General features: G+C 40.0%; 1 protein-coding gene across 4 annotated transcripts in view; it reads left to right on the top strand.

Moving 5' to 3' along the window:
• Positions 1-14,843, top strand: part of LOC131427382 (mothers against decapentaplegic homolog 4) — a 34,130-nt gene that overhangs the window by 13,330 nt on the left and 5,957 nt on the right. The window contains exons 2-6 of one of the 4 annotated variants that reach the window (XM_058590524.1): positions 22-278; positions 332-506; positions 566-748; positions 878-1,063; positions 1,214-1,982. In XM_058590524.1, the coding sequence (XP_058446507.1) occupies positions 22-278; positions 332-506; positions 566-748; positions 878-1,063; positions 1,214-1,982 (1,570 nt within the window). Of the gene's footprint in view, positions 1-21; positions 279-331; positions 507-565; positions 749-877; positions 1,064-1,201; positions 1,983-14,843 lie in introns of all 4 variants that reach the window. The other 3 variants (XM_058590523.1, XM_058590525.1, XM_058590526.1) reach the window with 3 other exon arrangements.

Here is a 14,843-nt window from a genome sequence, read left to right on the forward strand (position 1 = left end):
TCGGATTTGCTTCATTCACAGTCGTTCGAGATATATCCACCATGCCCAGCGCTGCTCCAACGAGTGCCGACGCCTGTCTCAGCATTGTCCATTCGCTGATGTGTCACCGCCAAGGAGGCGAAAGTGAGGGATTTGCCAAACGAGCGATCGAGTCACTCGTGAAGAAATTAAAGGAAAAACGGGATGAGTTGGATTCTCTCATAACTGCGATCACGACGAACGGAGCTCATCCGAGTAAATGTGTAACAATTCAAAGAACGCTTGATGGTCGTTTGCAGGTACGGTAAAGATCCATCTGTGCAACGTTCATTTTAGAACCGATATTTTATAGGTTGCTGGACGCAAAGGATTTCCACATGTTATCTATGCGCGTATATGGCGATGGCCGGATTTACATAAGAACGAATTAAAACACGTTAAGTACTGCCAGTTTGCCTTCGATCTCAAATGCGACTCTGTTTGTGTTAATCCGTACCATTATGAACGGGTGGTATCACCTGGAATAGGTAGGATATATTTACAACAATTTTGACAATAAGCTCCTAATTTTATTCGTTTTTACTAGACCTTTCAGGCCTGACACTTCAAGCTGGGCCGAATCGTTTGATCAAAGACGAGTACACTCCTGGATCCGTCGTCTCCGGATCGATGGATATCGATGGGAATGAAATAGGAACAATTCAGCATCATCCGTCAATGGTTCCCGGCTCTGGTTATAGTAGCATGGGACTTCATCAACCAGTACCCGGTTTGTATTCGTGATATGTTTTAGAATGGGCATTCGGTGCAAATTCGTTCGTTCGAGTAGATTATAATTTTAGTTTAGTTACCCTGATTTTATTCGCAATTTATTTGGTTTTTATTTATCAATAATTAGACCCATCGCAGATGGGGGGTATGTTTCCGCCGCCATCTGGGAGCGGCCCACGTCCGATTCCAAAGTTGGAACCACCCGAGCAATCTCGAAATAGCAACGGTAGTTGGATAAACAATCCAAGTTCTTCAACTTCGACAGCCACTAGCTCCACTCCACATAATCGTCTTTCATCATCACTGCCGCATTGTAAGATTTTTTCAGTTTTTTGATCCCTAAGTCCCTATTTATTTTATTTAGCAATTCCCGTTTAATAATTTCATTCAGTGAAGTTTGAGTTTAATGTATCACCGACTAGTGATTTTAATATTTCAACCCATTCAACAGCCTCTGTTCTAGGTAACCCTGTTGGTTTGGCCACAAGTGGAGGGCTGCGTCCACCACAACCTGCTCAGACACAAGGACCTCAAGGTCCAGTGCAATCAAGTTCCCAAATGACAAACGGCGGCAATGGTCTGATTGGCAGTTCATCCCAGCCTAATTTATTGAACGCAGATGGTCAAGGACAGTACTATACAAATAGTACAGTCGACCCCACAGTGCTCTCCGGTGATCCTCAACTGACACAGAATCTTGGAGTTCAAGGTTCAATTTCTGCCACATCCCCAGTGTCACCTCACTTACAGCAAAATGGGTATGTTCAAAATGCCAGCAATCAACAACAACAACAACAGCAATCCCAGCAGCAACATTCATCGTCCGGTCAAGGACAGTACGGTCAGCATCAAGCTGGAGCTGCGACGTGGTCGGGTTCAAATACTTTGACTTACACACAATCTATTCAACCACCCGCTCCAGATCCACGGTCTCATGGTAGTCACCAACAATACTGGCAGCATGGTGGGGGTTCAGGTAGTAGTAACACAAACTCCGGACAGCTGCAAGAAATTCCTGGTCAACCCCGGCTTCTCTCTCGACAACCCGCCCCGGAATACTGGTGTTCGGTTGCATACTTTGAACTCGATACTCAAGTAGGTGAAATGTTCAAAGTTCCATCAAATCGCCCTAACGTTACCGTCGATGGATACGTCGATCCTTCGGGTGGTAACCGATTCTGTTTGGGAGCTCTAAGCAATGTGCATCGAACAGAACAAAGTGAGAAAGCGAGGTAAGTTTGAAAGATTTGCATTTGTATGATAAATCGTTGCGATGTATGCAGTATTTCATAACATATTTATTTGCGTTCAAGTGACACGATCCCCTGGTTATTTGGAGATCTTACTTTTGTCATGGTACACCATATTTACCTGATGAGAAGCATAAAAGGAACAGGGACTTGTGTAGTGGGTAACGTGGACAGAATATCCCCGAAAGGATGCCATGTGCCAAAAAGCACATTTATTAAAATCTCATACCCCCGAAAAGATGTGAAGCGTAACTTTCTGTTTCCCTGAAAGAATGCAGAACGTTTCGAAATATTTGTGATCAGAAGTAAATTGACTTCCGAAGAGGGATGGTTATTAGTCTGCTATAACTTGTAAAGTTGAATACAGTACGAATTTATTCACTGCAATATGAATGATGTACCCCTCCGACGTATAGCACTACAAAATAGATACTAGGTATTCAACTTTAGCTCACTATACACAGATTAAAGCCTGTCCGAGTCGAATTTCGGACTCTAAAATAATAGCATCAAGAAAGTTTTTTTTTTCAGAATAATAGTTATATGTACATTACAAACAGTTGATTAGGATATCAATCCTTTTTTCTGTAAAACTCTCGAATTTCGGTGGTATATTCGCCATTAGGTTACGTACGGTACCCTTCAAATACGCTCATGGTGACGATTATCCGAAATCATCGGTACCATTTGCTCTCTTCTTAGTTTCGAAGAGTTTCCGCTCAACTAGAGCTCAGTATTTCTTTATTGGGCGAAGTTCTGGACAGTTAGATGGATTGGTTGGTTTTGGCACGTGTTTGACCACTTGTACCTTATACCATTCCAGTATGGATTTTGCCTAATGAGGTTAAAACAAAGCGGCTTCTGATAAATAGTAGCCACCGTTTTCGAAGACATCCTTTCTTTTATAAATCCTTATTGATAGTGCCGGTAGACACGAAACCTTTAGATTTTCGACCGCAACTACAGATGGCCTGCCAATTCAAATTCATCGGGAATTTGGACACCTTATTTGTCCGGGAATGCTCGACAATCGCGTTATTTCTTCGTATTACGATATAAAAAGCCAAACTCGGAAGCTACTTAAAGTTTTCGAGCATTTGCGTTATAACACTTGGATCTTGTTACAATTTATTGATTAAAAGACGAGTAATTTAGAAAATAACATGGTGATGAGATGACTATTGGTACATTAACTCTAGTTAAAATCTATTAGAATAGAAATAGTAACTCAATATTACGATGTTTGCTTGTGGAATATATGTGTTAATGTATGTGTGTGGAAATGTGTGTTTTTGTGCATGTGTATATGTGTACATGTATATATGTACAAAATACCTTACATAACTACAACTACAATCCATCCATAAGATACAAACATGAACATTAAATCAACAATTTTATAAAATTTGTTTTAATCAGTCTAAAAAACAATGATCAAGTGGGAACCATAGCCTAGGAACGTCTGTGTGTTGATTTAAAATAGATGTTCATAGTAGCATATATTTATTTATTTATTTACATTTAATCAACAGACACAATTTGGTCCTAATGATAATTCCTAATAATATTCAGAAAATTTGTACGTATTCTGCTTCGTGACACATTAAAATCATACCCAGATGAAACGCGGTTGAACGATCTCTGTAAACCAATAATAGAACCGTTTGCGCCATAGTTGGTACGTCGTATAGGAAGTCGAAGAAAAGCACTGTTGCGGAGAGCTCAGGGTCGCACATTAATATTAATTTCGTTGAGCAAAACGGGACAGTTGATCCTACCGTTGAATATATCTGCTATTATCAAAGCGCGTGATAATTCTCGTCGCACTTGTAATGTGTCGAGACCCATTAATAACCCGCGACTTTCACAACTAGGTAGTTGATGAGGATCGGTAAAGCGAGCAGTAAAGCGATTTTAGACAGTGTATGTCTGTAAAGTGCTTAGTTATTCTCATTAAGAATCCTAAGCTACGGGAAGCTTTAGCTACAATGTAACTGATGTGATGCTTGAATGTAAGTTGTTCATCGAGATGGACGCCAAGATCCTTAACGCTAGTCGATCTTCCAATCAAGGATCCATCCAGAAAGTATTCGACATGCAATGGCATTTTTCTCCTCGTGAACGTAATGGCCGAGCGTTTGTCTGGATTTACAATCATACGGTTAACTTTACACCAATCTGCGAAGATTAACAATTGCCGCTGGAGAAAAACTGCGTCTTCTAAGTTGCGAATGATGTGATAGATCTTGACATCATCAGCAAACGATAAGCGAGGACCTTCCAAGGCAAAATTGACATCAAAACAAGTACAGTAAAAATATTAACGGTCCTAGATGACTTCCCTGTGGTATTCCGGATGATGCGAGGAACTCTTCGGAAGTATGATCGTCAATTTTAACTGCTAAACGACGATTCCTAAGATACGACTGCAACCAACGAAGAATGTTCGAACTGAATCCAAGTCTGTCCAACTTAACAACCGTGATGTCGTGGTTGATTATATCGAAAGCGGAGGAAAGATCTGTATAGATAACGTCCGTTTGTAAACCGTTAGACATTGCATCAAACATGTAAGACAAAAACGATAGTAAGTTTGTGGTTGTTGAGCGGTTAGGCATGAAACCGTGTTGAGTCTCGACGATATATTGCTTGCAGTGATTGAAAATTGGTGTCAGTATAACCTTTTTGAACAGCTTTGGTATAGCACTGAGGGAAGTGATACCGCGGTAGTTGTTTATATCCTTTTTCTCGCCTTTCTTGTGGACTGGGAACATAAAGGAAGCTCTCCATAAATTTGGGAAAACTTCTGTAGCGAGAGACATTCGAAATAATTTGCAGAGGGGAGCGATTACTCCACGCAAGCACTTTTTAAGAATAATTGCCGGTACTCCATATTATTAGACAGGGGAACGTTAAGTGCTGCGGCAGCAATTTGCTGCTGAGTCAGGATTTCATTTGAAAAAACCCTAGAAAACTTTTCCACAAACATCTGGCAGATTTCCTGTGTGCACGAACCAGTACGATCTCCAAAGCTCATTGACGAGGGTAACCCGAATTCTTTCCTTTGCTCATTCACATGTTTCCAGAAATACCTTGGATTTGATTTCAGTTTTCGTTGTACGTTGTTCAAGTAGTTGGCATGGCTGCGCTTAACGGTTTTCTTGTACAACTGATTTATCTGCACGTAGTGATTACGCAGGAAAAATCCTCCATGTTTAGAATGCCTCTTTAGAGCGGCTCTTTTGGTCGTTTTCAGATGTCTCACTTCCGCAGTCAGCCATGGTGGATGCCGGGTCTGCCGCCTCGATCGTTTCGGTACATAGTAGTCGATTGCGTAGCTCATAACATTAGAAAACGTCTGCACAGCAGCATTGACATCATCGTTGTCGAGAACTTCATCCCAGTCGATTTGCGTCAAGAAGTCGGTCATATTGGTGTAGTCGGTTCTACTAAAATTATAGCAGATGATGTCCGTTGCAATGCGTAAGCGTAAGCGATTCGAATCGAGCACGATATGTAATGGAGAATTATGACGAACAGAATTCACCAGAGGGAACGGTGAAGCACTAATCTTTGGTGCAACATCTTCTCTACTTGAAAAGCAAAGATCCAACATCCGGTTATTTTCATTAACGACAGGATTCGACTGTCGAAGAAGGTTGAGGTTGTAGCCGTCGAGCATGGTTGTAATGCCAATGTGGAAAGTGGAGAGCGCCGGATCAGGAAAAAAGAAGCCACAGGAACTTGTCTGCCATTTTATGCTGGAAAAATTGAAGTCTCCCACAACCAAGATTTCATCTACGGGTAGTACATGAGTGGAAGTAATTTCTTGCAACGACTGTATGTGTGCATCGATTAGCGATAGATCGCGGCATCGGTCCAGAGGAAGATATATCACACAAAGGTAGAGGGAAAAATTGGCCAGTTTCAAACGCACCCAAACCTGCTCGACGCATTTACCAGATGCGGTTTCGATCAATTGCGCTTTCAAACGACGATGCACTGCGATAAGCACCCCGCCTCCAATAGTTTTTGAGTTATTTAAGGGGCTGCGATCGGTACGGAAGACTTCGTAGTTAGATCCAAAACCTTGAACGGATAGCGTACAATCACTGAGCCACGTCTCCGAAAGAGCGATGATGTCGAAGCAATCATCCGAGCAAGCCAGCAAATAGTCGTTGATGTGCGTGTTCATGCCTCCAACGTTCTGGTAGTACAAGTGCAGCGGTTGACTAGATTGATCGTGCGATGGATAACTGCAAACGACGGGAAGTGAATCAACGCCTGAATCGTTTGAAGCTTAATTGTACTTGCCGTCTGGGATGGTTTGGAAGACCCCTTCCGCGTTCCCACTCACAGGGCCGGGACGACTGGTGACCGCTGGCTGCAATAGCTCGACTGTGGGGAACGTATCAGGGGCTTCCATGGTGCGAACATCGGTGCATCCCGGTATCCGATTCAGAGCGAGAGGAGGACATCTATAAGTGCGAAAGAGATCAGCACTTGGAAAGGACGGAATATGCATATACTTGCCGAGATGAGACATTTGGAAGACTTTCACCACACCCACGCACAGGACCAGGACGACTGGAGAACGCTGGCTGCTGTGGCGGGGGGTTCGAAAGCTTTCAAAATATCAACTTCAGTGCGTCCCGGTGTAGTTCCATTGTACTCTCATAACGTTTGCCGGGGCGGTGTTCTCATCCCAACTTTGAAGGAGACAAAGTTCAAAGTATTTACACCACCAGCGGGATGACCGTGACATCTTCGTTGCATTGTAAACCATCTCTTGTTAGCTGCGAGACCATCTCCTTACTAACGCTAGGGTGAAAACGTGATAAGTAAATCCATACGAGGGAGCAGGGCGTTGGAACTGTGGCGATATTACAGTTATCCGATGGTTTCCGGCAACCTTTACCAAAGTTTTACTTGGCTCAGAACTATCTTCCCGACGACGCTTCGCATTGGGACCAAATCCGTCGGGCTTGGGCGGTAGCGGCGACGAAACAGGCACTTTGCGCGAGAGACGAGATATTTGCTGGCTGTTCTTTTTAATTTCGGCCTTCAGCTCAGCAAAAATCGATTCTGTTCTCTCTACGATAGATGCAAATGCGCTTCCAAACGAAGAAAACGAGTCGCGGAAACGAGCAAGTTTTATCAGTTTACAACACTCTTCGCATATCCATGGGATTTTCGTCCAAAACTTTCAGAAACGGCTTGTTGAGTTTTTTCTCATTTCATATGTTCCAAATGATGGCAAAAACCCGAACACTCAACGAAATCTTCCTCCGATTTTACAGTTTTGGCACAACGATCACAAGCATTAGCCATAGTGAACAAATCACAGGATGCCGACAGTGAAATTCAGATGGCGCTTTGGTCGGGTGAGAGAGAGCGTGAAACTGAGTATCTTGATAAAACGATATCTTCGATAGGCGCCACTTCGCGATACGATAGCAAAAAAAGCGGCAACGAAACTGACCGAAAAACACCACAAATTATCTTTACTCCACCACGACACAAAAAACTGTTCAATTCTTATCGAGACTACGAGTAACGCAGGAAATAAAAACGAATAAAAACCACTATAAATCAATAAAAAGTGCTTAGTGCGTCGATCACACAAACAATGGCGGTACGTTGTTTACAAACAAATATAGAAATATATATATATATATATATATAAGTTAAACGCGATACTCCCCAACCAAACTTAACCGGACAACCGATAGAAGCTCCAAGCAATACAGCGAAATCAGCAACACCGAAGTGGAACGCCAACGAACTCAACCCAACACCGTACGTGACCGGAGGACCATCGTTGCTAGCCGTCAAATCAGCAGTTTAGGGACAAAGACAGGGCTCTTCGATGTATCGAACATTTCATAAAATAAATCAGTTCTAATTTAGACTTCGATCAATGCGTTTGGCTTTTTAAAAACCATCTTAACGAATTCGAAAACTTAATTGGCGCAGTCGGTAGGATTTTACCGAATAGTTTTTAAACCGCAATCGAGCATTCACGAGTGAATATTGTGAATTTGTGTTTAAAAACCGGGAAAATTCGTGAACCAAGAAATCCCATCCGCGAGTGAATATCGCAATCCAGAACTCATCTAAGATCGCGAACGAACATCGTGAAATCAAAGGTAAGTCTGCATTTTTATATCTTTAAATAATTTAAAAAGTGAATAATTGAAGAAACAAAAGTGAATAATTTAAGAAACAAAAAGTGCATAATTTAATAAATTTTACAATGGAATACCAAAACCAAATTGGCGAGCTGCGTCGTCTGTTAAACGAAAAAGACGAGCAAATCGCACAGCTTCAAGTGGAAGCAATCGGCGCTGCAGAAGCAGTACTCGCTGCTCAAGCGAGCGCTGCTGCGCAAAACCAAGTACCGCGTGTAGAGGAAATATTAAAATCCCTCCAAACGCCTCAAATTATCAAAGATTTGCCATCGTTTGATGGCAACCCCATAAAATTACATACATTTTTAAAGTCAATAGATCAATTGCTACCGATCATTGACAACGCTAGAGGAACTGCAATCTACAATGTCTGGTTGCAGGCTATTCGAAGTAAAATCCAAGGCGAGGCCGATAGCGTGCTAGAGCTATACGGAACAAACCTCGATTGGAACGAAATTAAAAATAATTTAATCACGCATTATAGCGATAGGCGCGACGAAGTATGTTTGAGCCGAGACCTATATCGCCTCGAACAAACAACGACAGTAGAAGACTTTTACGGAAAAGTCTCCCACATTATTTCACTACTAATCAATTTACTTAACCTGAACACGGTAAACGAACAGGTAAAGTTAGCAAAAATCAAACTATATCAGGATATGGGCCTTAAAGTTTTCTTAGGAGGATTAAAAGAGCCCCTAGGACCGATAATACGAGCACAAACACCGTCAACACTAAAAGACGCTCTAAGACTTTGTTTAGAAGAAGCAAACTATCACCACGCAAGAAATCCAAACAGGCAGAACCAATTAATAATACCACCTCCAATTCCAAATAAACTAGTTCAACACCCTGTTCAAAAGTATCCAATGCAAAATCGCGCACCATTTCCACGATTTCCATATAAGCCATTAACCCCAGCTCAAGGAAATCCAATTCATACACACAAACCGAACCCGTTTCACCTTAACCCTTTCCATAACCAAACCAAGAACCCTACAAATCCGCCTCCGTTCAACTTCCCCAGACAGCACTATTCAACACCGCATTCATTTAACATGCCACAACAACAACGTCCCATACAAAATGTGTTTGCTCCGCGATTTTTACCACAACCAAAACAAGTCCCGATGGAAGTCGACCACTCCATCAGGTCCAGTAAATTGAACTATATGAACAGACCCAACTATCATATAGAGCATGATACATATAACTACGACGACGACTATGATTATTATTATTATCACTATCCCGAGTCTGAAATAAGCAACAATTATCAACCTATAGAAAGCAATTCAAACGAGCACGTCGTTGATACACCCGAACTGGTAGCAGAAAACGATTCCGAAACAAAACCAAACGAAACAGCTCCAGTCGATGATTTAAATTTTCAACTGGCCGGCGGTCCATCGAGCCAGACATGAACAATTTTATTCCGTATATCACCGTTTCAACAAACAAAGGTGAACTTAAATTTTTAATCGACTCTGGGAGCAACCGTAACTATATTTCAGAAAAACATGTAAATTTACAAAATTGCAGGTACACAACACCCACTACCGTAAGAAATGTAAGAGGCACACATACAGTTAACCAATTCATAGAATTGAACCCTTTCCATACAATTTCTGATACCAAAAAGCAAATATTCCTTATTTTTGATTTTCACCCATTTTTTGATGGGCTAATAGGATATGAATCTCTCAAAAATCTCAAAGCAAATATTATTACTAGTAACAACGAACTACAATTCCCTCGAGGAACAATCAAAATGAAACGTAAGTATCCTGATAGAATATCTCTACATCTGAATGCACACGAAACGAAATTTACCAAAATTCCTACAAAGGTAAAAGGCGAATTTCTTTTAGAAAATGACTTGGAAGTTAACTCACACGTCACAATTCACTCTGGATTATACTCAGCAGTAGACTCTCATGTTATAATGCCTATTATGAATCATTCTTCTGAACCATGTAGCGTCTCCATTAGCAACGATATCCTCAAACCAGAAATTAATAACTTTGAAACCATTACGTTAGAGTCAAACAAATCCAAGATTAAGCAAACAAAATCTATATACGATCAACTTAGGACAGAGCATCTTAATGATGATGAAAAAAGGAAACTACTTAAATTAATTTCTCAACACGAAAATATTTTCTTTACGGAAGGCTCAAAACTTTCTTTCACGAGCGCAATAAAACATAATATTAAAACAAAGGATGAAGCACCAGTACATGCCAAGTCCTATAGGTACCCATACTGTCACCGTGAAGAGGTTCAAAGACAAATTTTAAAACTACTCGATCAAGGAATTATCCGTCATTCGGATAGCCCTTGGACTTCCCCGGTATGGATAGTACCAAAAAAATTAGATGCCTCCGGCAAACAAAAATGGCGACTCGTAATCGACTACCGCAAACTAAATGAGAAAACGATTGATGATCGTTATCCGATACCGAACATCACTGATATCCTAGACAAACTAGGAAAGAGTATGTATTTTTCCACGCTCGATCTCGCATCTGGGTTTCACCAGGTAGAGGTAGAAGAAAAAGACATCCCAAAAACAGCATTTAGTGTCGAAAATGGGCACTATGAATTTTTAATGATGCCCTTTGGGTTAAAGAACGCACCATCAACTTTTCAACGTGTGATGGACAATGTTCTTCGCGAGCATATAGGTGTTATCTGTCTAGTGTATATGGATGACATCATTGTCTTTTCCACAAGCCTTACAGAGCACATGGACAGTTTAGCAAAAATTTTCAAAACTTTGCAAAAACACAATCTCAAAGTACAATTGGACAAGAGTGAGTTCTTACAAAAAGAGGTTGCTTTCTTAGGCCACATTGTCACACCGGAAGGTTGCAAACCGAATCCGGACAAAATCAAAATCATTCAAGAATGGCCATTACCTTCGAATGAAAAAGAGTTGCGCGGTTTCCTAGGAATTCTAGGGTATTATCGTAAATTCATTAGAGACTTCGCAAAAATTGCGAAACCACTCACTAATGCTCTAAGAAAAGGAGAAACAATTTCTCACTCAGAAGAATTTGTTAACGCCTTCGAACACTGTAAAACAATACTAACAGGAAGTAACATTTTACAGTATCCCGATTTTTCTAAACAATTCATTTTGACTACGGACGCCAGCAATTTTGCAATTGGCGCTGTACTCTCTCAAGGGACTGTAGGAAGCGATAAACCAATAGCTTTTGCCTCCCGAACCCTTAACAAGTCAGAAGAAAAATACTCGGCTATAGAGAAAGAGCTCTTAGCCGTAGTTTGGGCTTGCAAATATTTCCGTCCGTATCTCTACGGAAGGAAATTCACTCTGTACACGGATCACAAGCCACTCACATATGGTCTCAACTTGAAAGACACCAACAATAGACTTGTCCATTGGCGTCTTTCACTGAGCGAATTCGATTATGAAATACGCTACCGCCCGGGTAAGCAAAACGTAGTCGCTGACAGCCTCTCCCGGATTCGAAATGAGCTTAATAATAATGAAAGTGCATCATCCAATATGACCGTTCATTCAGCCGACACGGATGATTCCGAGTTTATAAGTTGTACAGAACAACCGCTAAATGCCTTCAGCAACCAAATTATTCTAAAAATAGGACCCGACGAACCCGATCATTACGAAGAAATCTTCCCGAGAGTCTATCGAAGAACCATAACGAGATGTGTCTTTGGGGTACCAATAATATTTAGCATGTTTAAGGATTACATGGATTTAAAACGGACAAATTGTATTTATTGTCCAGAGAACCTCATGAACCTTATTCAGACTGTGTATAAAAATCATTTTAATAGAGCAAATCAATTCAAAGTTTATTTAACACAAAAGTTGCTAATAGACCTAAGAACCCCAGAAGAAGAAAACCTGATCATAGAGCAAACGCACGAACGTGCTCATAGAGGCATCTGGGAAAACAACGAACAAATCTCGAATAGATTTTTCTTCCCCAAGATGAAAGCGAAGATACGAGAATATATCAAGCTTTGCGAAACATGTAATAAAAATAAATATGATCGCCACCCGTTTAATTAAAAAATAGGCAGTACACCTAACCCGGAAAGACCCCTAGACATAGTACACATAGATATCTTTACTGCAGAGAAAACATATTTCCTTTCAGCTATTGACAAATTTTCAAGGTTCGGATCGTTGACACACATTAAATCCCGTAACATTATAGACGTAAGAAAAGGATTGATTAAGTTTTTAAAAATACATGGTACACCACGGAAAATAGTTTGTGACAACGAACCATCCTTGAGATCAATTGAAATTAGAGGACTACTTCATGACCTCAATATTGAAGTATTCTTCACCCCTGCCAACCACAGTGAGAGTAACGGTACTGTCGAGAGATTTCACTCCACCATTGCAGAAATCTTTCGCTGTATCAAACCAACATTTAAAGAACTGAACTTAAAAGAAACCTTCTATATTGCTTGCACACAATATAACAACACAATCCATTCCGCTATTAAAATGAAACCTAGAGAAGCTTTTTATGGGCTGAAAGATTCCCAAGAAAGGCCTCTAGATACGGAAATGCTAATAGAAAGTAGAAACAAAGTTTACGATGAGATCATTTTGGCCCATGAAAAATCAAAACAAGAAAATTTACGCTATCACAATAAAAACAAAGAAAGCATTCCTGAGTTCCAACAAAATTCAACTAGATACAAGAAAGTGCAAGGAATAAAGAAAAAAACATATCCTATGTATTCACCGGTCATAGTCGCTGAAAATCAAGGTAGATTGCTGATAGACGACTCTGGGCGGGAAATACACAAAGAAAATATTAAAAGAACAAACTAACATAAATCTAATTTCAGGAAAAGAAAACATGGCTTGCGAACAATGCACACTTAAATTTTATAGCTGAGTCTCGGCAAAAATATGCCGAGATTCGCACAGCCGAGTAATCAGCAATCATCTCGGCAAAAATAAAATTACTGAGCGTCTCGGCACCCTCAAATTTGACAAACGTCAAATATTGCCGAAATCGTCAGCATAAGATTTACTGTTTGCTCAGTGAAACGTTCACTGAATATTCGGCAATCCAATAAAACGAAAAAAATGAAAAAATAAATTACTGAATCATCAGTAATTAAAAATCTAGTAGATTAATTTTGTTTGTGATTTCTCAACATTATAAACACGCCATTTAGGATCAAAAATTCATTTTATTAACATTTAAAGGAGGCTTACAAATTTGTTGCCAGCATGTAGCATACAGAAAAATTTAAAAAAAAAATGTCGGAAGGCTCGCATACTGTAAAAACCATGCAAAGAGTTTTAAATGCTGACAGTATTTCCGGTCCTATGGGAATTATTACATCTCTCCAAACTAATGAGCAGTCTCCTTCGCCAAATTCCTCAGACATCACTACCATCAGCGGCGTTTCCGGATGGCTTGAGTCGAGCTGGAAATATGAAAATGAATATATACATTGATTTCTGGTTTACAAAAATTTTCAATATTTAATGATGAATATACGGTATTGTTCAAATAAACTTACTTTGATCCATTGAATTATTCCATGCATTGGGTTATTTTTTCGCATATCCCCAAAAGTTTGTCTCAAGGACGCTTTGAGCCCCGAGTTGGGTGTTTTCCCTTATAATCGCGAGTGCTCTGATAAAGTCGCTTTTAATAAAGCGAAACATTCAAGCTATTTATTCAATATGTTTACTCGCAAGTGGTTCCACACTTCTTCGAAGATTATCCATTTTTTCACTAGAGAATTTCATCAGAAAATAATCGCGCAATGCGAAGCGAAAATTTTACGCGGCAAAAAATGACAGCTGTTGTACTGAATTTCGGAAAAAGCTAGCGCATATTCCGAAATCTCGGCAAACGTCGCTGCTGATGTCGGCATATCTGTTGTTTACTGATACATTCAGCAAGCAACTATGCCAAATTTCGGCAAAATGAAGCATTTTACCAAAATATCAGTGAATGCATTTAACGAAGTTCAGAAACATGCGTATTGATTACTGAGCTATCAGCAAATTTACGTGTTGCTGATCAGTTTCGGCATTTTAATATGCCGAGCTCAAGAAATGGTTTTAAGTGTGTGGATTCTATTCCTATACACCACCTTCACAATCCTCATTTCATCCCATGCACAATCCATCCAGATTCATGACATTACGAACAACGCAGGAGCGTTGCTTCTTAAAAGGGGGGATGGACGAGTAATTGCAGGATACGACAGATTATTGCATGTGATCGATTTCTCACAACTTGAAATTTCAATATCTATTTTAGAAAATGTAATCAATCAAACTAAGAATTCATCAAGCAGTTTATCAGACATTCTCGAAATGAAACTCAGAGAAGTAAAATTCATTTATAGCACACTAAATTTGCAATCAAACAGATACAGGAGGTCTATCGACTTATTAGGAAGTACAATCAAGTTCATAACAGATAATCTCGACGCAGAAGATCTGAAAATTATCAATAATAATTTAGATGAATTGCGAAAAACTGGTAATTCTATCGTTAAACAAAACAATAGACAAATCCAAATTAATTCCAAATTTGAAAACAGGCTTAACCTAGTAAACAGAGAAATCAGAAATCACCAAAGCATGTTGAACTCAATTTTAAAAATC

This window comes from Malaya genurostris, chromosome 2 (genome assembly GCF_030247185.1).
Source record: "Malaya genurostris strain Urasoe2022 chromosome 2, Malgen_1.1, whole genome shotgun sequence".
Lineage (NCBI taxonomy): Eukaryota > Metazoa > Arthropoda > Insecta > Diptera > Culicidae > Malaya > Malaya genurostris.